Raw genomic sequence first — 26,348 nt, forward strand, 5'->3', positions numbered from 1 at the left:
TCGACACAAACTAGGTAATATAGGGACAAACATATAGTTCAATTTTACTTCAGTAATTTGCTAACACGTAGGTGCCTTTAGGAATGGGAGGGCTGGAAAATTGCAACCACGCCACTTGACTCAAGCAGACCTTTTTACTCAAAAAAAACAAACAAGTAGGCCCATTTTCGAATAGCTGAAAACACAACTACTATATTAGGTTGATGTTTGTACAAAGTTTCATAAAGATGTCATGAACGGTTTGAGATATGTACACAAAAACCAAAATAAAATTGTATACAAAAAGTCAAATTTATTGGTTATACTACTTTTACGAAGACAACTGTATACCAAAAACTGAGTGTTTACATATATGCCATAGGCAGCTGCCTAGGGCCAAAGAAAAAATGAGGCTCATAAAATTTTTGACGACCTGTTTATACGCTCACATTTTGATGTGAATGTATATTGTCGTCGCCCCTGTCCGTCCGTCCACAATTGTTTGTGGACACTCTACAGGTTACAATTCTTATCCGATTTCAACGAAACTTGAAATATAGGTTTATCTCCCTAAGATCTCGACTTCTTTCGATATTGGCATCTATCGGACCGTAACTTCCTGAATTATGGCCCCCGAGTGTACAGAAAATCGCGTTTTTAGCTTATAGACCCAATAGAGGCTATAATTTTTATCCGATTTCAAAAACTGTTTGAATATATCACCGTTACACCCTAAGGATGATTGAATTCCAATTTCGTAAAAATCGGACGAAAACTGACAAATTAGCCTACCCTCGTACTCAAATATCGTAAAAATATGGTATATGAATGTTGTGGACCCTCTAGAGGCCACAATTGTCTTCTGATTTTGATGAAACTTGAAATGTAAGTTTATAACCCAAAGATCTTAGCTTAAAAGAAACGTTCGAATATATCACCGTTACACCGTCATTTTGATTGAGTTCAGATTTTAAAAACCGTTTAAATTCCACCATAATGAATGTTGAATTCGAATTTCGTGAAAATTGAAATGAAACTGCCCGACAAAATGTTCGATCTTTGTACGCAAATTGTGTAAAAGTAGGTAATACGAAGGATTTGGACCCTCTAGAAGTCACAATTTTTATCCGATTTTGATGAAACTTAAAACATATCTTTATATACTGAGCGCCATGGAAAACGCATCACTTTTTTCCCCAAATATTTTATTACTAGGTGGTTTTGTATGTATAATATTATGCAATACTATGAACTATTGTTTCACAAAATGCTCCCAAACGCAAAAAATATCGGCCCGATGCACAAAAAAAAAATTGCACGAGATGCACATGAAAAACCCAATATTCACGTGCAGCATTGTGTGTGAGCCCTTTAAAAGCATGTTTTCAACTTAATGTGCAGTACATGAACTGTGAAACGTCAATCTGTCGTAATTTGTTGTTGGACGTGTGAAGGAATCGAGCTAGAGATGCCGAGACTTACTGAAAATCAACGGAATGAAGCCATGGGAATGTCCAGGGCTGGCATGTCTACACGTGGTATTGCCAGACACTTCAATTGTCATCAGTCCACTATTGTAAGGTTGGTGGAACGTGTTCGAGTTACTGGATCAACACGTGACCATCAACGTCCTGGTCCACAACGCGTTACAATCCAGGCTCAAGACCGCTACATCCGGGTCACTCATCTGCGTGACAGATTCCGCCTAGCGACTCGAACAGGTGCAGCAGTCGTCGGAAGACAAGGACCAGTAAGTGCCAACACCGTAAGACGTCGTCTATGAGAAGTAGGACTTCGTGCACGACGACCTTATGTTGGAGCTATCCCCAGGGATCATCACCGTCAGCGGCGTTTGATATGGGCTCAAGGACACCAGACACGGAGAAGAGTAGACTGGCAAAGTGTGCTCTTCAGTGATGAGAGTCGCTTTCATCTTTATCACGCTGATTGTCGTCAACGTGTGTGGGAACGTCTTGCAGACTGCTGCGTCTTCGAAACGAATCGATGGGGTGGGGGAAGTGTAACAGGGTTCCCGCGGTCCTTGAAAATCCTTGAATATCCTTAAATTTAAAATTTCATTTTCAAGGTCTTGAATATCCTTGAATTTCGCGGAAATAGGAAAATATCCTTGAATTTCAGTTGAGATCCTTAATTTTGTTGCAAATGTCTTCAATTCCTTTTAAATATGAGATTATAACGATAGTTGGTAAAGTTTTGGTTATTTTTAAGATGAAAAATTGTAACTTTAGGCTAAAAAATGTCCTTGAAAATCCTTGAATTTGACGTATATTTATCCTTGAATATCCTTGAAAAAATGTTTGACAAAGCCGCGAGAACCCTGTGTAATGGTGTGGGGAGGCTTCACATTTCATCACCGGACCGCCCTACACATTTGCAGGGGTCGCGTTAATGCTGTAGCCTATCGTGATGATGTCTTGCAACCAATTGTTGTTCCGATGTTTCGAGCGCACCCACAACTTCAGCACTTTCAACAGGATAATGCACGTCCGCATACCGCCCGTTTTAGTATGGACTACCTGGCTGCTAACAACATCAATGTCTCCGGACATGGCACCGATAGAACATGTCTGGGATGAGATTGGACGCCGTCTGTATCGGAGATCACAGATGCACACCATTGCTGCTTTAGAAGCTGCTCTTGTCGTCCAAGAATGGAACAATTTGCCCCCGGCCTTCTTTCAAATATTGGTAAATTCCATGCGACGTCGCTGCACAGCGTGCGTAAGAGCCCGTGGAGGACACACGCGCTACTGACATCTGTGTCGTACTTTTGGTTTTGACCCCTCTGACTTTGTACATCCATAAGTGTACAAATGTGTTGTTGTTATTGATGTGTTCCCATTTGAATATTGTTCACAATAGGAAGCAAAATAAATAAGATATGTTTACAGGATCATTTTGTTATACGAAAAACTAAGTGATGCGTTTTCCATGGCACTCAGTATATCCCAAAGATCCCAGTCCCTTTTGATATTTGCGCATTTCAGGCCATAACTTTCTGGATTATTGCCTCTGATTGTACAATAAATCGCGTTTGTTTTTAGCTTGTTCTCTATCCATCTCTTACAAAATATGGGCGTATCCTGCCAGGCAGCCTCTGGTTAAATTTGATGTTTTACATTATTAAATTCACTGGACTACGCTTCCGACGAACCTAACTCGGTTATGTCGGCCGTTCACTATGAGGGAAGAAGGTCCAGACGGTTAGTGACATAGTGCTCGAGATGAACTTTAGTGTGATCGATCACTCCAACTGGGAAATTGGTCACTCGCTTGCCTTGCATTAACCTGGTATCCGGTTTCGCTTTCATTTTACAAAAAGTTTTTGCGATTTTCTCTTGAAATTTGTCTTTCTTTCATTACATGAAGGCCGCGTCATTTCAACGTAGGCCGGTTCGCCGTTGATATGACCCAAAGGCAAAGGTGTGGATGGGAGAAGAGAGAACAGAAAAAACATGAAGCTGAAATGCTTAAAAAAAAGCTGCTAAACTACGCCGAAAATCACGATGTTTTTCGGCAGCCAGGGACAGGGTCACTGCTCCGTCGATGAAAACACAAATAATATCGAGAAAAATGAGTCGCGACCGACCAGGAGGGAGTGATTTCTGAAAGTGATGACAGCTTGGCTAACTGGGCATATACCTAGTGATGAAGAAAGGGTAGGCGTTAGAAATGCCTTTCCTGTTGATGTTGGTCTATGGCCATCACATATAAAACTTTCCGTGCGCCTCTAGATGATCGTCACTGACCTCATGAGTTTCTATCATGGTTAACGCATCTTTCCAGTCGTCGATACCTTGGGTGCTCAACAACGATCGACTGTTACCAAACAACTTGCAAATAGAGCAGTACAATCTGTTGTCAACCCCATCTCCATACTCAGAAAGAGGGTAGCGCAACCATTCTCGTTCTACCTTTTCACCAGTGACGAGTTTCCGATAGAAAAAATCCATTGTTATTTTTCGTCAATACTTTTCATTTCCTACTATCTCATTTAGTGATGAAATGAGGGAGTATTTTACTACAAGTGAAAAAATTACAGCTTGTCAGAATATAACCAGTGCCCTAACCACTTCTAATGAGATAATAGGAAATGAAGAGTATGGGCGTAAAATAGGGAGCTACGGTGGCTAGGTGGTTAAGACGCTGGCTCGCTAGTCTGGAGTTAGATCCCTGCATTTGCCGAGAAAGTTCATCCATATTTTTCGACGTGGTTTCCCCTTGTCAGTGGTGCAGAACGGAGGGCCTGACAAGGACAGCTGTCTAGTCCTTCGGATGATACGAAAAACCGAGGTCCCGCGTATATATTGGAATGCACGTAAAAGATCCCCTGGCAGTTGGGATTCGATATAAGAGTAGGCGATAGTGCCGCTGCCCGGGCAAAATTTCCCTCATAGCACACTGTATGGCGTATGCCGTCTTCATTAGCCCAGTATAAGAGCAGAACAGTAGGACGTTAAACCGCATTTCATTTCATTGACGTAAATTAACAATGGATTTTTTCTATCGGAAACTCGTGGATCTATTGTTAGAATACGACCCTTTTCTAGCCGCGCACATAGAAAAGTTTGGTATCTATGTTATTGAAAACCACATTTGAGTAGTTTATCGAACTATTCGGCGAACGTATGAAAAAAGAAATTGTCAAAGAAGTACAGAAATCTAAGTATTACTCGTTAAATTAAGTATCCTCAGAAATTTCGTTTCTCTTACAGCGGTTTTAGTTTTACTATGGCAAACCAGTTCTGCAAATTGCCCAGCTGGTCGAGCTGCCTAGGGCTCATCAGAGCCTTGATCGCCCTCTGGTCACACCTGGAACGCTCGAGTGTAATTTGGCACTGCTATAAATGTGACTCTATTAACATTGACAGCATAACATGTAACAGCTTTGAAACATTAAATATTTACCAATCTCTATCGAAGTTAGATAACTCTATTGACTAACTTCATCCATCATCACACCAGTAGACCCAAAGGGAGACCAACTAGAAGCATATCAGGGAGGAAATCGTGAACAAATGACAATTCATCAGCAAACCCCTACATCACGAAAAACAAACTGCTGCAGCGTAAGAACCAACCAATCGGGGTTCAGGGCAGCCATTGACTATATTAAACCTGACATCATCTGTGGTACAGAGTCGTGGCTTAAAGGAATTAAAACAGGTCTACCACCTTCAACTGAAATACAGAGCAGTGAGATATTCCCGGACAACTTCTCTGCACACCGAAATGACAGAACCCCAGGCCAAGAGGATGGTATATTTATTGCCATTCAAAAAGGATTCATCACAGACTGTGAAATAGTCTGGTCAAAAAATAAAAAAGACCTTTACATCTCATCATTATATGATGCCTCACAGGAACATAAGTGACATTAATCTCCTTGTGGACTCTGTGAATAAACTATCAGTTAAACTGGGAAGATCTGGCTGTTGGAAAGATTGCTCCACAGCGAGATGTTCAACAAGCTCTTATAAACTTTTCAGTTGATAATGGACTTACCCAAGTTCACCATGAATGTACAAGAGACAACAACATCCTAGAACTGGTACTTACAAACAATGCATCCCTCATTAAATTTTCAACTAGTGTCCCTGGCATCAGTGATCATGCAATGGTAGTCACCGATATTGACATTATCCCACACATTGTTATCCGGAATGCACGAAAATGCTACCGATATGTGAAAGCAACCTGGGAGAACCTCACGCGTGACTTAACCCAACTATCCAGTAAACTCACTGCAAACAAGGACGATATGGACACAATGTGGGGTTCATTCAAGAATGGTATCCAAACTTTTATGGATACACATATTCCATCTCAAGTCATGAAAGGTCGCTTATCTGTACCATGGTTCAATCGGAACCTTAGGAGTATGGTTAAAAGGAAAGCACGACTTTACAACAGAGCCAAGTCATCTGGCAGTTGAATTGAGTTCAAGGCATTTCAACACAAATGTAAGCGTGAATTCAAGCGGCAGAAGTTTCATACATAAATAATAAAATAGAGGAAGGACTAAGAGCCAATAGTACAAAACCATTCTGGTGCTTTGTGAAGTCTAGAAGACAAGAGAATGTTGGAGTTCCACCTCTCAAACTAAATGGAGCCCTAATGAACAATAGCATTGAGAAAGCTAAAATTCTGCTGGACCAATTTGTGTCAATCATAAACAAAGACACATCAGTACCACAAACACCCTCTACTAATGTGAAACACCCCTTGCCATCACTAAAAATCACTGTGACAGGAGTAGCAAAACTGCTCGCCAACCTTCAAACACACAAGGTTATGGGACCAGATGGCATTCCAAACCAAATTCTTAAAAACTGTGCAGACGAACTAGTCCTAGCATTAACACATTATTCGGAAGTCTATAGCAACTTGAATACTACCAAAGGACTGGACAAGCGCCAACGTCTCGCCTATATACAAGAAAGGGGATATTCACCTACCAGGAAATTACCCATCTGTGTCATTAACCTGTGTATTTGGTAAAGTTTTCGAACACATCCTTTGTAAACACTTGCTGGACCACCTAGACAAAAATGGGATTCTTACAATGCCCAACCACGGATTTAGATAAGGATATTCTACAGAAACCCAACTAATCGCCACCATGCACGACCCCCTGAAGAGCCATGACAAAGGGAATCCAACAGACATAACTGTTTTGGACTTCTCTAAGGCCTTTGATACATTGTCCCATAATAAACTTCTCTTCAAGTTGAAAAACTATGGTATAGATGGAGAAATCCATCAGTGGTTAACATCCTTTCTGTGCAGTCGTGACATGGGAGTGGTTGTGGACGGAGAACACTCAGAGAGTTTATCGGTATTATAAGGGGTCCCTTATGGAACGTTCTGCTGTAGAAAGTCCCGAGTAACTCTGGCGGTGTGGCACGGGCTTTGTCATGCTGGTATGACGTGGGGTCTGAGAGTGTGATCGATATAGCGCGCTGCTGTGATGCCGCCTCCTCTCCCTGGACCAAGATTTTGGAACACCACCCATTCACTGGTTCAGGCCGATTCCACCCCAAACCATTATGCTTGGACCTCCCCATGAGTCTCGTTCCATGACACATTGGTCAGAATAACGCTGGCCACGTCGACGCCATTTTCTGGTCCTGCCATCTGCAGTTGATACGCAATACCGACTCTCATCTGTGAACAGAACAGTTCTCCATTGCCGGTGTCGCCAGTTCTGATGTTGTTGGGCAAACTGTAGACGTTCATGTCGATGGCGAGGGGTGTGAGGATCGGTCCACGGTAAGGTCTACAGAAATGGATGTTCTTTCTGGTGAGACGTTGGAGCACTGTATCGGTACTGGTGGGTCTTCCGTGTGTTCCCACTGGCGGACGCCTGTGGGAAGGGATTCTGCACGCGCTGTCGCACAACATGGCGGTCTTGTCGCCTTGTGGTAACCCTTGGTCTACCAGTTCGGGGGCGATCATCCGTGGCCCGGTTCCTCTGAGCTGTCGGGAGTCGTGACATGCTGCTGACGTTGTAATGTGAATGATTCAACCAGGTATGGGGGTGCAGCATGAGTTACATGAAAATCATGGAGAACACATTACCATCTCAGAAGTCAGGTTGCGTTTTTGAGAATATTTCCTGGGTTCCATTTATGTTTGGGAAGGAGCCTTATTGCTCAGGTAAAGTTGGAGACGCCCATAGATTAACCCAGGGATAGTGGAGTAGAACAGAATGAATCCACTGGGGATACCGAGGATGGGCATGCCTACACAAGCAGCTCGTCATAGGCCTACATGCTCAGAAAATTTAGGAGTAGATAAAATATTACATGTTACCTGATCAGTCAAATCTTATTTTCAACGAGTTTTAGGCAAAATTTCAAATTATCAGGGAAGGTGGGCCCCCCCTGGGCAACGGGACCCTGTCCTGTGCCTTAAACAAGCCTAAGCACAATGGTAAATCTGGCACTGACCCAAATCACCGGTTGATGCGAAGGTGATTTTTATTTATTTTGTGAAAAAAAAATGTCAAATATCGGTAACAAATCAAAACTACGCTATACTGCGAATACATATGAAAGATAAACGGTTTTAATTTAATGTAACAAATTGCACTTTTTAGTTAAGTTCTATGAAGTGTGTTTTTACTATGAAAATCGCAATATAATATGTTAAAAAAATATATATATATTGCCTCGCTATGCTCGGCAAGGATCTATCCCGTGCACCCCCTGATCACCCTGTTCAAAAATCCGGTATCCACCCTTATTAATTGCTACATTCTACTTCATTTCCTTTTCCGGAACATTATTCATTATTTATTTATTTATTTATTATTTTTTTTTCCCGAAACTGCGTGTCCCAAAATGCCAAATACAAATGTCATCAGAAATGCTTTATAAACCTTTATTTTATTTCCACGGTTTCCCGCAATTTATACTAAATATCATCATTTAGAATTGCTCGGCACTGAGCCAAAACCCAGAACCACTTGTTAAAAAGCTATTCAACTGCAAGCTTACACGTCTGGAATATTTTTAGAAAATCTTGTCTGAGCGAATTGACCTCTGTAACCTTTTGCTGATCTAAGCAGCTGAGAGAGAGAAGCGTAGCGTTTATTAGCCAATCAGAAGCTAGGAAAGTATTCGTTCCGTACTGTTCGTTCCTGAAACAATGGAGGCTCACTTGTCAAACTCAAAGTGGTTGTGAGTAAATATTACGACCACTGCGTCGCATATTCGGTTAGTTTTTGCCTAAAGGACATGATTTCATAACAGTAAAATGATTTGGCGATGAGAACAGGTGTAGGGTTACATACCAGGCGATGAAATAATGCACGTTCTTCGTTTTAGAAGTGTGTTTGGCATCGTTTTTTTGGTTGACTGTTCCACAAAAATATTATTCCACATAGTTTACAAAAACATGACGTTTTAATTCCGTCTGCAACTCATATGGTTTCAATCGGCGAGTTATTACTAGGTCAAAATGAGACAGTTGACTCTCAAGGTAACACTTGCTGTTGTTACAGCCATTGTTTTAGCGTGCAGACTAACAGAGGGGTGCAGTGGAAGAAAGGTACTGAATGGTCAAAAAGGAATAATCTCAGACGGGCCAACAGAGTACCCACATTTTGCTCAGTGTGAATGGTTGATAGAAGGTAGGTATTAAAAGTTATCAGATAGTTCAGCAGAAAATGTATTGATTTATTTTGCAGAGACAGTTATAATTTCTGCACCACAAAGGTACAGAATATGTAGGCTAATCAGATGGTATACAGACAACTTATCCCAAAGACAACTCATCCCAATATAAGACAACCCATCCCAATTAAATAAGACAACTCATCCCAATTAAATAAGACAACTCATCCCAACTTTAAAACATGGATCAAGATATAGGACAACTCATCTTAATACAATTGCTTTCTTTGAAGACCACTCAGACTATTCTGAGTTTGTTATAAAAATGTGTTATCTTAAAATTGATATTGTTGTTTTAATAACATGGATATTGTTGTTTTAAATTTTAAGTTGTTTTAACTTTTGGGCGCTCTGTATACTTATAGCGTACACGTTTCAATTCCTTCTTTATACCATACATGTGACTGAAAATGTTTGCCCCAGTTGTGCTGATTGTTTCCATATCATTGTCTGATAGAAATTTGTCAGAATATGACATATCCTAAATTTATGTATGAGTTGCTGTGTAGGAACTGTTTCTGAGCGAACTATGTCCTCTAACAGTTCCTACCGCTTGCTATATAGCTGCAATATGAAAATACAGTAAATACCGCTCTTCCTCACCTCTGTTCTCAGGCTATTTTGGAACTCTTACCTTCTGACAGTTCCTACTGCTTGCTATATAGCTGCAATATGGAAATACGGTAAAATACCGCTCTTCCTCACCTCTGTGCTCAGGCTATTTTGGAACTCTTACCTTCTATTTTTCACCGTGAATGTTTATTCTTCGCAAAAGGAATCATTTCTCGTCATATCTGACACAAATTTGTAATAATTCAACACTATTTTCAAGTAGGATTTAGCGATTAAATAAACATGTTCGAGTCTCATATGTCTGATCAGTTTGTGTATGTTTTTTATCGCAAAATTCTGCTTGAAAATAGTGTTGAATTATTATAAATGTGTCAGCTGTGGCACGAAAAGATTCCTTTGGCAAGTAAAGAAGAATCAGGGTGAAAAATAGTCGGTAAGGATACAAAAATAGCCTGTAAGTAGACCCGAGGTGGAGATGAGCAGTATTTTCATATTGCAAGCGGTAGGAACTGTCAGCAGACATAAGTGGATAGTTGACCAGGTTAGTCAAAACAACTGCACCTTTTATCACCATAGCTGATTAAAATGATTTAATATCCTAATTTTTATCCTCATGGGTTTTCTCGGGGTCCTGCTAAACACCCCTACGCACAAACGAATTATTGAAATAAAATCGAACTATGTGGTAGTCCCGAAATGGCCTAGTTTGTGTTGAGTGGACTTAAACTCTCTCTCTTTCTCTCTCTCTCTCCCCTAATTTATATGTTTTGTACATTTATATAAATTTAACCAGAATTATGTAATGGATGCCTATTAATATTTATAATGATTGTTTATCATAATATGTGTTTATGTTTTATTTATATCATTGTCTATATTTTTACACTGCCATTTTGTTTTTCCCGGTTTGGTGTACTATTGTAATTTTGCCTAGTTGTTAAATGCATATTGCTTTATTGCCTTCACTGAATAACAGACCTCAGAGGACACTTCATTCTGTTTGACATGCACAGTTCATGATTTTTAAACGAGAAAAGCGTATCACCTACTGGTGGCGCGACACAAGAACGATCGCTGCTGCACAGAAACGGTATTGATAAAATTCTACGAGCTGAAGGTCTATATAAACGCTTTGGTTAAAATTACGATTGCCTGCAGAAACAGTACAAATTCAAAATATATCTTATGTCCAAAAATCATGAAACCGTGACATGGTCAAATATCCACTGCGATTACAAAAAAGAGCCAAACATGTCACAATTACCTGATACAAATTTGGAAGAGGGTTGGCCATCACAATTTTTTTCTTTGCAATGTCAATGGAATCAATAGGCTGTGATGTTATTTTTTGTAGGTTATTTCCCAGTTTATTTCCTGATCAATCTGCCTCAAAATCATGAATATTCACTAAAACCTTGCAAAAATTGTCAATTCAAATCAAACACTTTACATCGATTCATGTTATCAAAAAGTATAAATAAAAAGGGCAGAAGAAAACAAAAGAATTGTAAGAGCAAGAGGACCGCAGCACACACAAACAAAACTCAATTACCAGTCTTAAAGGAGCTAAATTGCTAATATTTTGGACCTATAAATTGACACAAATGGGTCACATCATATATAATAATGTAATATGAATGTAAATAAACTGATTTACATTCAATCGTTTCCGTTTTTACTCTAATTTCAAAGCAGTTATGTTCGGCGAAATACGCCAGAAGTCTCAATCGAATGGCAATCTCTAGCAACTGGTTATTCCAGTCTACAACGATAGTATTTATTGCGCATGCTGTCCAGCTAAAAATATGAGGGTCACCGATTGACATGACTTGTGGAATATGTCTAACCTCATTCCTCGGTTCGCTTGTTACAAGTTGTGCTGAAACGCATTATGGTACACGATTCGTGTACCAATCGTAAAAAGTTTATTTTGTCTTAAATATTGGATATTAGAAGCCCATCTTTTCCCGGTAAGATCACAACACCAATGTTGATTAAAATTGACAAATAAGTCGTGTTTTCAATGTCAAAGGTTTTGGATGATACTGAGTTAGAGACTTAGCTACTTTAAAGGGAACCTTAAAATAGACGAAAAAAAATAGGTCTAAAAGCACATATTGTAATATGAATGTAAGCTTATTTAAAATGATCTATACATGTATATTCAATTTTTATAAGCCCACATTGAAATATGGTCATATTTTGTCGTTGGCCCTGTCGGTCTGGAGTCCACAATTGCTTGTGGACGCTCTAGAGGCTAAAGTTAAATCCGATTGACTTCAAATTTATACACAATGTTTAAGGTCATGAGACAAAGAATCCTATTGGTTTTCAGTGATTTCCGTTTATTACTGCTAGAGTTATGGCCCTTGATCACCTTGAAAAACCTTGTGGAGAGTCTAGAGGCTAAGTTGATATCTGATTGACTTTTAATTTATACACAGTGTTTAAGGTCATGAGATGAAGAATCCTATTGATTTTAGTGATTTCCGATAATTACTGCCAGAGTTATGGTCCTTGATCACTTTGAAAAATCTTGTTGACGCTCTAGAGGCTAAAGTTAATATAAATTGTTTAAGGTCATGAGACAAACAATCAAAACAAATTCTGATAATTACTTAATGGGTTATTACTCGTAATCAGATTTTCATGTGTTGTAATTTGTTAATGTTCTCATTACTGACTAAACTTATCTACTGTGGGCAAAACCTACATGTATCTTTAAAAAAGTTATTGTAATTTTTTATCAGTTATGCAAACAGTTCAAATTGAACTACATTCATTTACGCCTTCTTAGTCCATTCAACACAGTTTGTTTGTACTTGTTTTTACTGTAATTTTGTCGTTTGTGAATCAGCCATTACTAAATACTTCAACATTGTGTTGGTTGTAGGATATGTTTTTCTCTGTTCTTTACAAATGACACTCGAAACCAGGGTACACAAGTCGTGTACTGATTTTAAAATGTTCATTGTGTCTTAAATATTGGATATTAGGATCCCACATTTTCATGGCAAGATAACAACGATATTATGGAGAATATTGAGTTCAAGGGTTAGCTCCTTTAAACATACATTATGCAAGAGCCAAATCTGCCTATTGAAGGTCTTTCTTTAGGCCTGAAATGTTATCTAAATTATTAATTAGACATCATTTAAACTTATTCAGACCATAATCAACTGTCGATGCCATCGTTAGCCTGCAATTTTTAGCGGATTGGAATACATTTTTTGAAAAATAATTAAACGTAAAAATGGATAAAACAGCGGATTGACTTTAGATTATTGACAAAATAAATAACGTGTTTTAGAATTTCATCAATTGTATTTGTAGATTATATGCATAGATCTATCCATTATTTTTTTTCAAAACAACTGGGACTAAGATTTTTGTTGGCTTAGATCTAGTTGAAGATGACACTTAATTTGTTACATATGCCATAATAAATACGTTGTACAGTTTTATCTTTTGATTTTTATACGCCCACATGAAATCCCACATTTTCATGTGGATGTATTATGCCGTCACCCCTGTCCGTCTGTCCACAATTTATTTGTGGACACTCTACAGGTCACAAATTTTATCTGATTTTGACGAAACTTGAGATATATGTCTATCTCTGAAAGATCTCGGACCCTTTCGATATTGGCATGTATCAGACTATAACTTCATGGATTATGGCCCCTGATTGTTTGAAAAATCACGTTTTTAGCTTGTGGACACTCTAGAGGTCACAATTTTGATCCAATTTAGATGAAACTTGAAATACATGTTTATAACCCAAAGATCTTGGTTCCTTTCGATATTCGCGCATATCGGATATTAACTTCCTGAATTACAATGTATGGCCCTTGACTGTACGATAAATCACATTTTTGGTTTGTGGTCCCTGTAGAGGTCACAATTTTTATCCGATTTAAAAAAAATGTGTGAATATATCACCGTTACACACTAATATTAATGATGGTTAAGTTTGAATTTCGTGAAAATCGGACCAAAACTGCTGAACAAAATAACTGCCCCTTGTATGCAAATAGTGTAATTATATGGTTTATCAAGGTTGTGGACCCTTTAGAGGCCACAATTTTAATCTGATTTTGATGAAACTTGAAATACATGTTTATATAACCGAAAGATCTTGGTCCCTGTCGATATTCATGCATATAGGATTCTAACTTCCTTAATTATGGCCCTTGATTGTACGAAAAATCATGTTTTTAGCTTGTGGTCCCTCTAGAGGTCACAATTATTATCTGATTTAAAAAAACGTTCAAATATATCACTGTTACACCCTAATGATGGTTGACTTCGAATTTCGTGAAAATTGGACCAAAACTGCCTCACAAAATGGCCGCCACTCGTACACAAATAGTGTAAAAGTATACATGCAATACCAAGGTTGTGGAATCTCTAGAAGTCACATTTTTATCCAATTTTGATGTAACTTAAAATATATCTTTATATCCTATATAGGGGTGGTTGGATGGCTGAATGGTTAGCACACATGCTCCCTGGCTATACGTGACAAGAAGTAGGGTCGCCTGTCCAACCTTGTGGGTTTTCTCCGGGTCCTCCGCGCAAGCAAATTATTGAAATAAAATTGAACCATGTATTAGTCTCAAAATGACCTAGTTTGTCTCGAGTGGATGTTAAACCCCATTTCTCTCTCTCTCTCCCAAATATCTCGATTCATTTCGATATTTGCGCATTTCATAACCCCCCCCCCACCCCCGTGCCCTTTCGGTGGTGCTACTCCCACTTTTTGTTGATATTTTGCCTGAAAATGATATACAGGTTGTAATTATTAACAGATTTGGATCCAATCCGGAATGATCCAGCATATTGTTTTACCTATATACATTGGTCTGTGTCCAACCCCCAGGTCTACAAGCTGGAATTCTAAATGAATCATCTTGGAACTTGGCATATTTATTCCTTATACTGTAAGGATAGCAAATATTTATTTTGATGCATGTCCCAATCCCCAGAGATATGGTACCACACCCACTTTTTTGTTAGTTTTTATCTGTTAATACTCTACATGTTGCAATAATTAACAGGTTTTGTTCAAATTCAGCATATCGATCATTTCAATAACAGGGGCAGTGCCACGCCCAATTTTTGTATTTATCATCTACAAGCAGCAATTCTGAATGGATCATTTTTGAACTTTGCATATTTATTCCTTATAGCATAAAGACAACAACTATTTATTTTAGTGCAGACCCCGACCTAGTGGGGCCGTGTCACACCCACTTTTTTGTTAATATTTTGTCTGTAAATTTGGCAAAAGAAACCCCAACGCCTAGCCTTATTGTCATATTACAGCCATTTTATATTTCATTCTCTTCATTTTAAAAAAGTACCATATCAGTCAAAACAGGAATGTGGACGTATATTGGAGCGTTAGCGATGCTCTATTATTACTGTTGGAATGAAGCATTCTTAGAGCCTTTTACAAATAATCAGTGGCACCTTGAAAACAATTTGTTTTTGATATAAGTGTATATCTTTATCTATTATTTGTTTATTTCTTGCATTTTTCAGCAGGTGGTTCAAATAAATTTATTCATCTGGATTTTAAGAGTATGTCAACAGAATGTTCCTTTGATTTTCTATTTGTATATGATGGGAATTCCTACAGCAGCCATTTATTAGCCAGTTTGAGTGGTGATAGTCCACCTGATACACTCATAGCAAAGTCCGGATATGTAAGTATATGTACATTTAGAAGTGTCTGTCACACCTTTTCGAACACAATAAGCTGCTGTTGATGGAGGTACAGTTTACATGGAATGAGAGTGATGATACTTGGTGTATAGTTTCAGTACATGTACATCAACACCTCGGTTCGATAATGATCAAATTTTGCTCACCTAAACAGAGTTATAACTAAGTAATTTGATATAAAAACATAAATGTGCAAGTAAGTAATAATAATAAAATGTGCAAGCAAGTTAATAATATTAACTGCTACATGTATCTATTTATTTGGAATTAGGTGGGAACATCTGACTTACTTTTGGCTTGTACACTCATACTGTTGGCTTAAAGATATAGTCTCATACATGTACTGTTGGCTTACACGTACTCTCCACACTCTCATCACCCTTTACATCCGACACTCTGTCAACATTTCTGTCAGCAAAATAGAACTACATTTTTTAGCGAATTTTTCTGAAGCATTCAGGGAACTTGTATTATCACACGAGGATTCTTCTTTTCTGCAAAATTGGATTAATATTTTTAGAGTTACACCCTTTTTTGGGGTCAATAACTGTCCACAGTGCTTTAAATATGCTTGTCTGCATGATCAATGTCAAATTTTTCATCAATTTTTTATGAACATTTTGAAAATAGCATTATGATAAGACAAAGATCAGTATTTCTTTTCGACAAAATCAGATCAATATTTTTTAGGGTTTTGTCCTTTATTTGCCCAAAACTGTCATCTACATTTTAGCATGATAGATGTCACAGTTTACATGGAATTTTTCTGAGTATAGATTCATTATATCAATACATTGACAAAGTGCGATAATGCGAATTTTCTGCTTAGGCTAATTAGTGATAAGCAATTTGATTTGTCAAGACTTTGGAACATAACAACTCTGCTTTTAATTGAGGTATAAATGAATATATAGGCGAATGAATAATAATTCTTGCTAAAGCTAAGCAGAGCTAAGCAATTTCATTGATCGATGCTTTGGCCTGGGACAAGATACCTTTGATTCTAACTGATGGAGAACGATGAAACTACGTGTATAGTTTCACTACCAGGTACTTCAAAACTTGACTGAGTTTGATCGTGAACATTTTATGCTTAGTAGACTGAGCATAGATAATGAGTTTGATTACTTGATACTTTTGAAAAAGATAAATGTGTAATTAATTAATATCTGTCATCTGTTTATTTGGGGATTTCGGCGGGGACATCACCCTCCCTGTTGGCTTGTTCAACGAGAGATTAAGGTCTTGAGACGAACAAATATATTGATTATCAATGAATCTTTATGACTTGAACAGCTAAATCCATGATATTAAAAGTTTTGTATACTAAGCGTTAGCATGGGGCAGAACTTTATAAAAACCAAACAAATTCCAATGGTTTTCTGATAATTACTTAATGAGTTGTTACTCTTAATCAATCGGATTTTAATGCATTATAAATGTTTCATTACCAAAAAAAGTAAAAATATGCGACAACTCTTGTTGACTGCCCGGACGATATAGCTGCTGTGGGCGTATGTTTCGTTGCCTGGCAACCTATCTTTTTTAAAGACGAAACGAAACATCAAATAATCACCGCTTGGATTAATCATTAGGAGTAAATAATGACTTGAGATAGGCTTTATATATATCATTGGCAATTATCAATCAACTAAGCATTAATCCAAGACAACTGATTAGTATTACTCAGTGACGTGATCCGCATTAATTTATAGTATTCCGCCATGTGATTGACACTCAATAATGGTTAATCCAGGATACAGTCTGATTGTCCAGGATAAATACGATTAGAATTTTAAGATTTTTTTTACGTACCGCCAGTACCGCAAAACATTATTGCCAAAATCAAATTTTAGTCACCACTTTCATATTTTTATCGCAGATTGCGACTTCGGCGACCGACAGTGTGAGCCCTGGTCCGTATAGGTGTTCATTGTCCCCCGCCTTTCGAAGATAATGAGCATTTTCTGCTCAGGGTAAGCAGAGCGATAAGCAATTTGATTGGCCGAGACTTTGGAACACAATAACTCTCCTTCTGATCGAGCTAGAATGTTCAAACTTGGTGTAGGTGTTTATTAGGCCAATGCCTTGATTGAGTTTGAGGATGAGCATTTTCTGCTTAGGGTAAGCAGAGATAAGCAATTTGATTGGTTGATGCTTTGGGACACAATAACTTTAGTTCTAATTAAGTGAGAGTGATGAAACTTGGTGTATAGTTTCATTACATCAATACCTTGACTAAGTTCAATAATGAGCATTTTCTGCTCCGGGTAAGCAGAGCAATAAGCAATTTGATTGGTCTAGACCTTGTAACACACTAACTCTAATTCTAATTGAGTTAGAAAGTTCACACTTGGCGTAGGTGTCTATTAGGTAAATACCTTGATGTATTTCAAAGATGAGAATTTTCTGGTTAGGGTAAGGAGAGATAAGCAATTTGATTGGTTGATGCTTTGGGACACGATAACTTTACTTCTAATTAAGTGAGGACATTTTGTGTATAGTTTCATTACATCAATACCTTGACTAAGTTTGATAATGAGCATTTCCTGCTCAGGGTAAGCAGAGCCATAAGCAATTTGATTGGTCGAGACTTTGGAACACAATAACTCTCCTTCTAATTGAGCTAGAATGTTCAAACTTGGTTTAGGCATTCATTAGGTGAATGCCTTGATGGAGTTCGATGATGAACATTGTCTGCTTACGGTAAGCAGAGATAAGCAATCTGATTGGTTGATGCTTTGGGGCACGATAACTTTAGTTTTAATTAAGTGAGAGTGATAAAACGCATAGATTCATTATATCATTACCTTGACTAAGTTCGATGATGAGAATTTTCTGCTTAGACTAAAGAGCGATAAGCAGTTTGATTGGTCAAGACTTTGGAACATAACAACTCTGCTTTTAATTGTAGTAGAATGTTTAAACTTGATTAGATGTTCATTAGGTGAATGTCTTGACTGAGTTCAATGAATAACATTTCGAGCTATTTAAGCTAAGCAGAGTTAAGCAATTTCATTGGTCGATGCTTTGGGAAAATATAACTATCTGATAGAGCGTGATGAAACTTAGTGTATAGTTGATAATCAGTTTGGCCCGTATTTTTGAAAGTGGATTAGTGCTAATCATAGATTTAATCTCTGATTTTCTGACCAGCCATATTCTGAAAAGCTGATTAAATTTTAAGCTAAGATTTTTATAAACTTTGATTAGCCTAGTCAGTGAGTAAATCATTGTTCGAGAATACCATAAAATGTGGTATTCTCGAACGTTGACTTGTACTTAATCATTGACTAAATCACTCCAATATTTAGTCATCTCAGGGGGGTAGTTTAAGGATGGATTAAGTTCATGGATATGCAATTACAACGTATAGAATGTTATAGAAATGATTATTTTTCATTGAATTCAGACACACTGCACTTATATTTTGCTACGAAAGCAACAAATTCACATTCACAGTAAATTCTGTTAAAAAAGATTTTTGAAATATTCAACATTCTCTATAATATAAAACATAAATAATTATGTGTACTTTAGTCAAAATGAATAAACTACAAAATATAAATAATTTTTAGAAGTGTCAAAGAACCTTTTTAACAAAAGGAATTGCAAAGAACGGAGCAAATCAAGCTCTTAGGACAAAAGGGAACCCACAGTAGCTAAGTCATCCGGGCAGTCAACAAGGGTTTCCACATTTTTTTTCTTTGGTCAGTAATGAAAACATTTACGACTCTAAAATCTGAGTACGAGTAACAACCCATTTAGTAATTATCAGAAATCAGTAGAATTTGTTTGGTTTCTAGTTCTGCCCTCTGCGAACGTTTACAATACAAAACATTTAGTATCAAGGGCCATAATTCTGGAAGTAATTATCGGAAAGCATTGACAGTCAATAGTCCCCTCCTCTCATGAAGTTAAACACTGTGTATAAATTTCAAGTCAATGGGATATTAACTTTAGAGCATCCACAAGATTTTTCAAAGTTATCAAGGGCCATACCTCTGGCAGTAATTATCGGAAATCGTTGGAAATCAATAGGCTTCCCCATCTCATGACCCTAAACACTGTATATAAATCTAAAGTCAATCGGATACCAACTTTAGTCCCTAGAGCGTCCACAAGATTTTTCAAAGTGATCAAAGGCAATAACACTGGCAGTAATTATCGGATATCGCTGGAAATCAATAACCTTAAACACTGTATAAAATTAAAGTCAATCAGATATTAACTTTAGTCTCTAGAGCGTCCACAAGATTTTTCAAAGTGATCAAGGACCATAACTCGAACAGTAATTATCGTAAATCATTGGAAATCAAAAGGCTTCCTCATCTCTTGACCTGAAACATTGTGTATAAGTCAATCGGATACCAACTTTAGCCTCTAGAGCGTCCACAAGATTTTTCAAAGAGATCAAGGGCCATAATGCTGGCAGTAATTATCGGAAATCGTTGAAAATCAATAGGATTCCTCATCTCATGACCCTAAACACTGTGTATAAATCTATAATCAATCGGATATTAACTTTAGCTTTCAAAGTGATCAAGGGCAATAACTCTAGTAGTAAAGATCAGAAATCAATAGGATCCTCCGTCTCGTGGCCTTAAATACTGTGTATAAATTTATAGTCAATCGGATATAATCTTTAGCCTATGGAGCGTCCATAAGATTTTTCAAAGTAATCAAGGGTCATTACTCTGGAGGAAATTAACGGAAATTGTTGAAAATCAATAGGCTTTTGTGTCTCATGACCTTAAACACTGTATAAATTTTAAACCTAGTACTCAATACATGAAAGAACCAATAGAAATATTGAAGCATAGTAATAGTACATACAGAGTAGAAAAGTCAAACGTTTCTTCTGATTTAACATAATCTTTATGATTTTTTTTTCAAGGTGTCCTCAATGGCTTTCTTTTTGTCAATAAAAAAGAATTTGTTACATTCTTAGTTTTAGCTGTTCAAGCAATGTTTCCGATGTAAGAGATTTAAGAAACGAAAGACAGTCGAGTTCTTTGAAACTTGATAAATGTAAATCAATGTTTCACATTTTTATACAATAATTAATGTTGCTAAATGACATTTTATATGTTGTATATAAAAAAAATGCATACGTCTTGTGTCTCAATAGGTCAAGCAACTCGTAAAACTTTGTTATAAATAATAATTAATAAAATCGCCCATATACGAAGAAAACCAAAATCCCACTACAATTTGGGAAAGTGTGGTATTAAAAGCGGATAAATAAATTAATAATACAGATATAGCAAGTTTATACACAATAGACAATTAGTGATAATTTTGGATTTTAATAGAAAAGAGGTGGCATAAAATTAAATGCATCAGGAGAATAAATGGGACTTTAATATTAGCAACAGAAATTCATATTTCGATTACTAAAAGGGAGCCACGGTGATGCAGGGTGGATGGGACAAGGTTGAGTCGTTTGGATTGGATAATAAACCTAAGTACCGTGTACACATTGGGGTGCACGTAAAGTAACCCTTGGCAGTTAGAATTTGGTATAACTGTGAGCCGTAGTTCCGCTGTCCAGGCGACATTGCCCTCATAGCACACTGTATGGTGTATGTTCGTCTCCCTTAACCCAGTTGGAGCTGAACAGTAACCCCCATTTCATTTCATTTCGAATACTAAACATATCCGAACTCCATTTTAATTGCCTTTTTTCACACATTTTATTTCTTTCCTGTCAACCCATATGAACACCTTTGACTTTGCTGACCCTAAAAATAATTTCACAGACCCTAGGATGGGAAAAACTGTTCTAAAACATGTACTTTTCTAATCTACTACCTGTAATTGGGCCCCTTTATCAATGACAAAAGCCTTTTTAATCACTGATTATATATAATCATTGATTAAATGTTTAATTATAATCAAAGTTTAAACATGAATTTTAATCGTTGATTACAAAAAATTATAGTCAACGATTAGCTAATCTGACTTTTGAGAATACCAAACTTAGTCAACCACTAATCTCTAACTAGCTAGTTACTGATTAGACCTAATCACAGATTATTTTAGACACTGTTCGAAAATATGGGCCTTTGATTGCTTGGTACTTTTGAAAAAAAAAAATGTGCTATTTTAATACTGTATATGTCATCTATTTAGTATTTTAATACTGTATATGTCATCTATTTATTTTGGGATTTTGGCGGGGGACATCAGCCCCACTGTTGGCTTGTTAAAATGGGTATAAAACTGTTTCTTAAATAGTTCTAAAGAAAATCCCTAAATCAAACTTAGTCAAGGTAATGATATAATGAATCTATACTCAGAGTTTCGTCACTCTCACTTAATTAAAACCAAAGTTATTGGCCCTAAAGCATCAACCAATCAGATTGCTTATCTCTGCTTACCATAAGCAGACAATGTTTATCATCGAACTCCATCAAGGTATTCACCTAATGAACACCTACACCTAGTTTGAACATTCTACCTTAATTAGAAGGAGAGTTATTGTGTTTCAAAGTCTCAACCAATTAATTTGCTTATCGCTCAGCTTATCCACAGCAGAAAATATTCATTATCGAACTTAGTCAAAGTATTCATGTGATGAAACTAGGGCTGTATGATATTGCAAAAAGGGACGATATCGATATTGGCATTTTTTTTCAACGATATAGTTAAATATCGCGATATTTAATAATAATGTCACTTTGCTATTAAATAAATTAAATATAAATGTATTAAAGGGACCTAGAAATTGACACAAATGGGTTGCAACGCATATAATAATGTAATATGAATGTATATATACTGATTTACATTCAATCGTTTCTGTTTTTACTGTAATTTCTAAACAGTTATGTTCGCCGAAATATGCCAGAAGTCTCAATCGAATGGCAATTTCTAGTGTCTGGTTATTCCAGTATACATGTACACCGATAATATTTAATGCGCATGCTCTCCAGATAAGAATATGGCGTCGCCGTTTGACATGACTTGTGCAATATGCCTAGCCTCGTTTCTCGAGTCCCTTATGATAAATAGCACTGAAAAGCATTATGGTACATGATTCGTGTACCAATCGTAAACTGTTTATTTTGTCTTAAATATTGGATATCAGAAGTCCATCTTTGCCCAGTAAGATCATGACATCAATATTGATGTAAATTGACAAATGATTCGTGTTTTCAATGTCGAAGATTTTGGATGATATTGAGTTAGAGACTTAGCTACTTTAAACTTTGCTTTTTTTATAAAATAGATTTATTAAAATGAACAAAACAACATCCTTTTTGGATAAAAATTAAATACAACCGCTGATGTTTAAAAAGCGTCTGCTTGTGACCTTGTGCAAGAAAATTCTCAAATATCACCTGCAGCCTAAGTAAGTAAATGCGGTCTTCAAGTCTTGTATTGTAAGTTCAAACAGTTTAACAAATACTAAATGATCCGGACTATCTTCCATTCAAGCATTCGATTGGCTGCGGTATTCCTGGCCTAACAGTGACAGTAATTTATTTATAGATCGTTTTATTCTTGCTTTCAGAAATTAAGTTTCGTAGAGTTTTCTAAAAATGTATTTGTTTTTTAAAAATATGACAACCTATTTATAGCCTGGTAATTAGCCGCGGTAGTGGGAAATTTCAGGGGTTTAGTAGGCCTAAGCTTTACATGTAGTAACAACTGACAACAAAGTAAAAGTAACGCATACTTGATGCAGTGAAAAACGGCTGCGGACACTGCGCAAGTGTTTTCAACATTTAACGATTCTCAAAACATTAGTTTTATTATAGTTTATTGCCGTCGGCTAATTTCCACTGCTGTATAGTGTATTTATTATCTATTTTTATGATAATTTTTTTCGATCTTTGAAGTTTTTGGCAATATTCGATAAACCACTATATCGACGATTTTTGGCCACATGATATTGTAGTTGGGTCTAAAAGTACCATATCGCGATAAATGACTATATCGAGAATATCGTACAGCCCTAGATGAAACTATACACCACGTTTCGTCACTTCACTTAATTAGAACTAAAGTTAATGTGTCCCAAAGCATCAACCAATCAAATTGCTTATCTCTGCTTACCCTAAGCAGAAAATTCCCATCTTCTAACTTCGAACTCCATCAAGGCATTCACCTAATTAACACCTACAACAAGTGTGAACATTCTAGCTCAATAAGAATGAGAGTTATTGTGTTCCAGAGTCTCGACCAATCAAATTGCTTATCGCTCTGCTTACCCTGAGCAGGGGCTTAGATAGCCGAATGGTTAGCACGCGTGCGCTGTATCATATGGTCTGTCATTGAGTCAACTGGCAGGGTTTCAATTCCCCGGTTGTACGTGACAAGGAGTAGGGTCGCCTGTCCAACCTCGTGGGTTTCCTCCCACAGCTAAAGACCCCTACGCGCAAGCGAATTATTGAAATAAAATTTGTGTCGAGTGGACGTTAAACCCCATTTCTCTCTCTCTCTGCCTACCCTGAGCAGAAAATGCTCATTATCGAACTTAGTCAAGGTATTGATGTAATAAAACTATATACCAAATTTCATCACTCTCACTTAATTAAAACTAAAGTTAACGTTTCCCAAAGCATCAACCAATCAAATTGCTTATCTCTGCTTACCCAATGCAGAAAGTGCTCATCTTCAAACTCCATCAAGGCATTCATCTAATAAACACCTACACCAAGTTTGAACATTCTAGCTCAATTAGAAGGAGAGTTATTGTGTTCCAAAGTCTCAGCCAGTTAAATTGCTTATCGCTCTGCTTACCCTGAGTAGAAAATGCTCATTATCGAACTTAGTCAAGGTAATGATGTAATGAAACTATACACCAAGTTTCATCACTCTCACTTAATTAGAACTAAAGTTATCGTTTCCCAAAGCATCAACCAGTCAAATTGCTTATCTCTGCTTACCCTAAGCAGAAAATGCTCATTTTCGAACCCCATCAAAGCATTGACTTAATAAACACCTACACCAAGTTTGAACATTCTAGCTCAAATAGAAAGAAAGAGAGTTATTGTGTCCCAAAAAGTGTGACGGACAGACAGGCGGAAACAGACGGACGAAAGGCAGGGGACAATAAAATTGAATGTAGCAAAATGTTATCTATTTCACTAATCCATTGATTTGAGACAGAATCGCAAGCCGATGTAGCATTCAAATGTCACTTTGTAGTTTGTAATATAGTGGATGATGTCATGGGGCATTTATGATGTCATGAGTCATGACTCTTTTGTTAAAGTGATGCATGTGACGAAATGATTTAGGGAAGGTTTCTCTCTCTTCTACAATTTGTCTATTTCTTTTTCAGATGTTGTTGTATCTATTCAGTGATAGAAATTACATGAAAGATGGATTTGAGGCAAGGTATACAGTTCTAGATTGTCCCAAAAACTGTAGTAACAATGGAAAATGTATAAATCATACTTGTCATTGTGTTGATTACTATGGTGAGGCTTGTGATAAATTACGTTGTCCCGACAACTGTAGTAACCATGGCAACTGTACAGCAACATCCCCCAAAGGGAAAACTTGTGTGTGCGAGGAAGGGTTTATTGGTCCAGATTGTGGCGTTTCCACAGATAATGAAAATGGTTCTCAACTTTGGAATAGAGTCACGGCGGATGATGAAGCCCCGCCACGCACAGCTCATACCGGTGTTTTCCAGCCATCAACGAACTGTCTCTGGATATTTGGAGGATTTAATCTCAACAATGTATTAAATGACTTGATAAAGTTTTGTTTTAAGGATAACAAGTGGTCTAATATTGCAGCAGTTGACCCCTGGCCATCCCCCCGTAAGGGTCATGCAGCTGCAGGGGTCACGGATGGGTTCTACGTCTATGGGGGGTCGTCTTTAAATGATACACTAAATGATGAACTGTGGTTTTACAACACAACATATGGATTGTGGGAATTGATGGCCATAAATAGTACTGTGAAACCACGAGCCCTAACAGGACATACACTGTCAAATGTCGATGATGAATGGCTATACATGTTTGGGGGAAAGACTGCAGAGGTTACTGCATCGGATGTTATGTATAAATTAAAAATACCTGCTGCCACACAGTGGGAAATAGTAAGAATAAGGGGAGGTAACTTTCCACTACGTAGACTTATAGGTCATTCAACGGTATATCATAGAGAATCTCGGTCATTAATAGTGTTTGGGGGGTATTCACAAACAAGCCGTTTAGTGAGTACAAGGACAAATGAGTTAAATATGTTTAATATAGATGATGGTTTCTGGTCGAAAATCCATAATAAAAATTTGGACGATTCAGGGTTGCCTTTTCCTCGCGCTTTTCATACAGCTGTGATAATGGGTAATTATATGGTAGTCTATGGAGGTAATACGCACAAACATCACCATCTGGAGATTTGTTATAATAGTGATCTGTATCTATATCATCTGGGATGTCATGTGTGGCAAAATGACACAATGGGTGAGTAAAAGATACTATGCCATTTAAAAATGCATTTTCGCTAAATTATCAAATTTATTGCAGCCTAATACATGTACATGTACATGTACATGCTAAATATGTACTCAGATTTGATTAGGAAAACAAAATCAAAATACCAAGGCTAGATATAATTTCCATGCTTGGATTCAAACAGATTTAAACTAGGCCCATCAGATTTCTCCACTACCAATAACAGATAGCATCATTTTGTTACTCGAGCAGCATAGATCAATGAAGTTTCTATTTATCGTAACTTTGTTACCAGTTTGGACTAATATTCCTATTTCAGATTAAACAATATTGTACTGTAGTTTGCAAAGGATTTATATAGTGCTAAATGATGCATCAAACCTTTCAGCTAGCTTAACTGTGTGATTTGAATGCAACAAAGGGGCAAATAAGCCAGATTCAA

General features: G+C 37.2%; 1 protein-coding gene across 1 annotated transcript in view; it reads left to right on the plus strand.

Annotated features, from left to right (window-relative positions):
- The first annotated feature begins 8,655 nt into the window (after nucleotides 1-8,655).
- Nucleotides 8,656-26,348, plus strand: part of LOC126808810 (multiple epidermal growth factor-like domains protein 8) — a 31,456-nt gene continuing 13,763 nt past the window's right edge. The window contains exons 1-3 of the mRNA XM_056098445.1: nucleotides 8,656-9,136; nucleotides 15,300-15,463; nucleotides 24,778-25,915. Coding sequence (XP_055954420.1) covers nucleotides 8,965-9,136; nucleotides 15,300-15,463; nucleotides 24,778-25,915 — 1,474 coding nt within the window. The 5' untranslated portion in view covers nucleotides 8,656-8,964. The remainder of the gene's footprint in view (nucleotides 9,137-15,299; nucleotides 15,464-24,777; nucleotides 25,916-26,348) is intronic.

This window comes from Patella vulgata, chromosome 1, assembly GCF_932274485.2.
Source record: "Patella vulgata chromosome 1, xgPatVulg1.2, whole genome shotgun sequence".
Classification (NCBI taxonomy): domain Eukaryota; kingdom Metazoa; phylum Mollusca; class Gastropoda; family Patellidae; genus Patella; species Patella vulgata.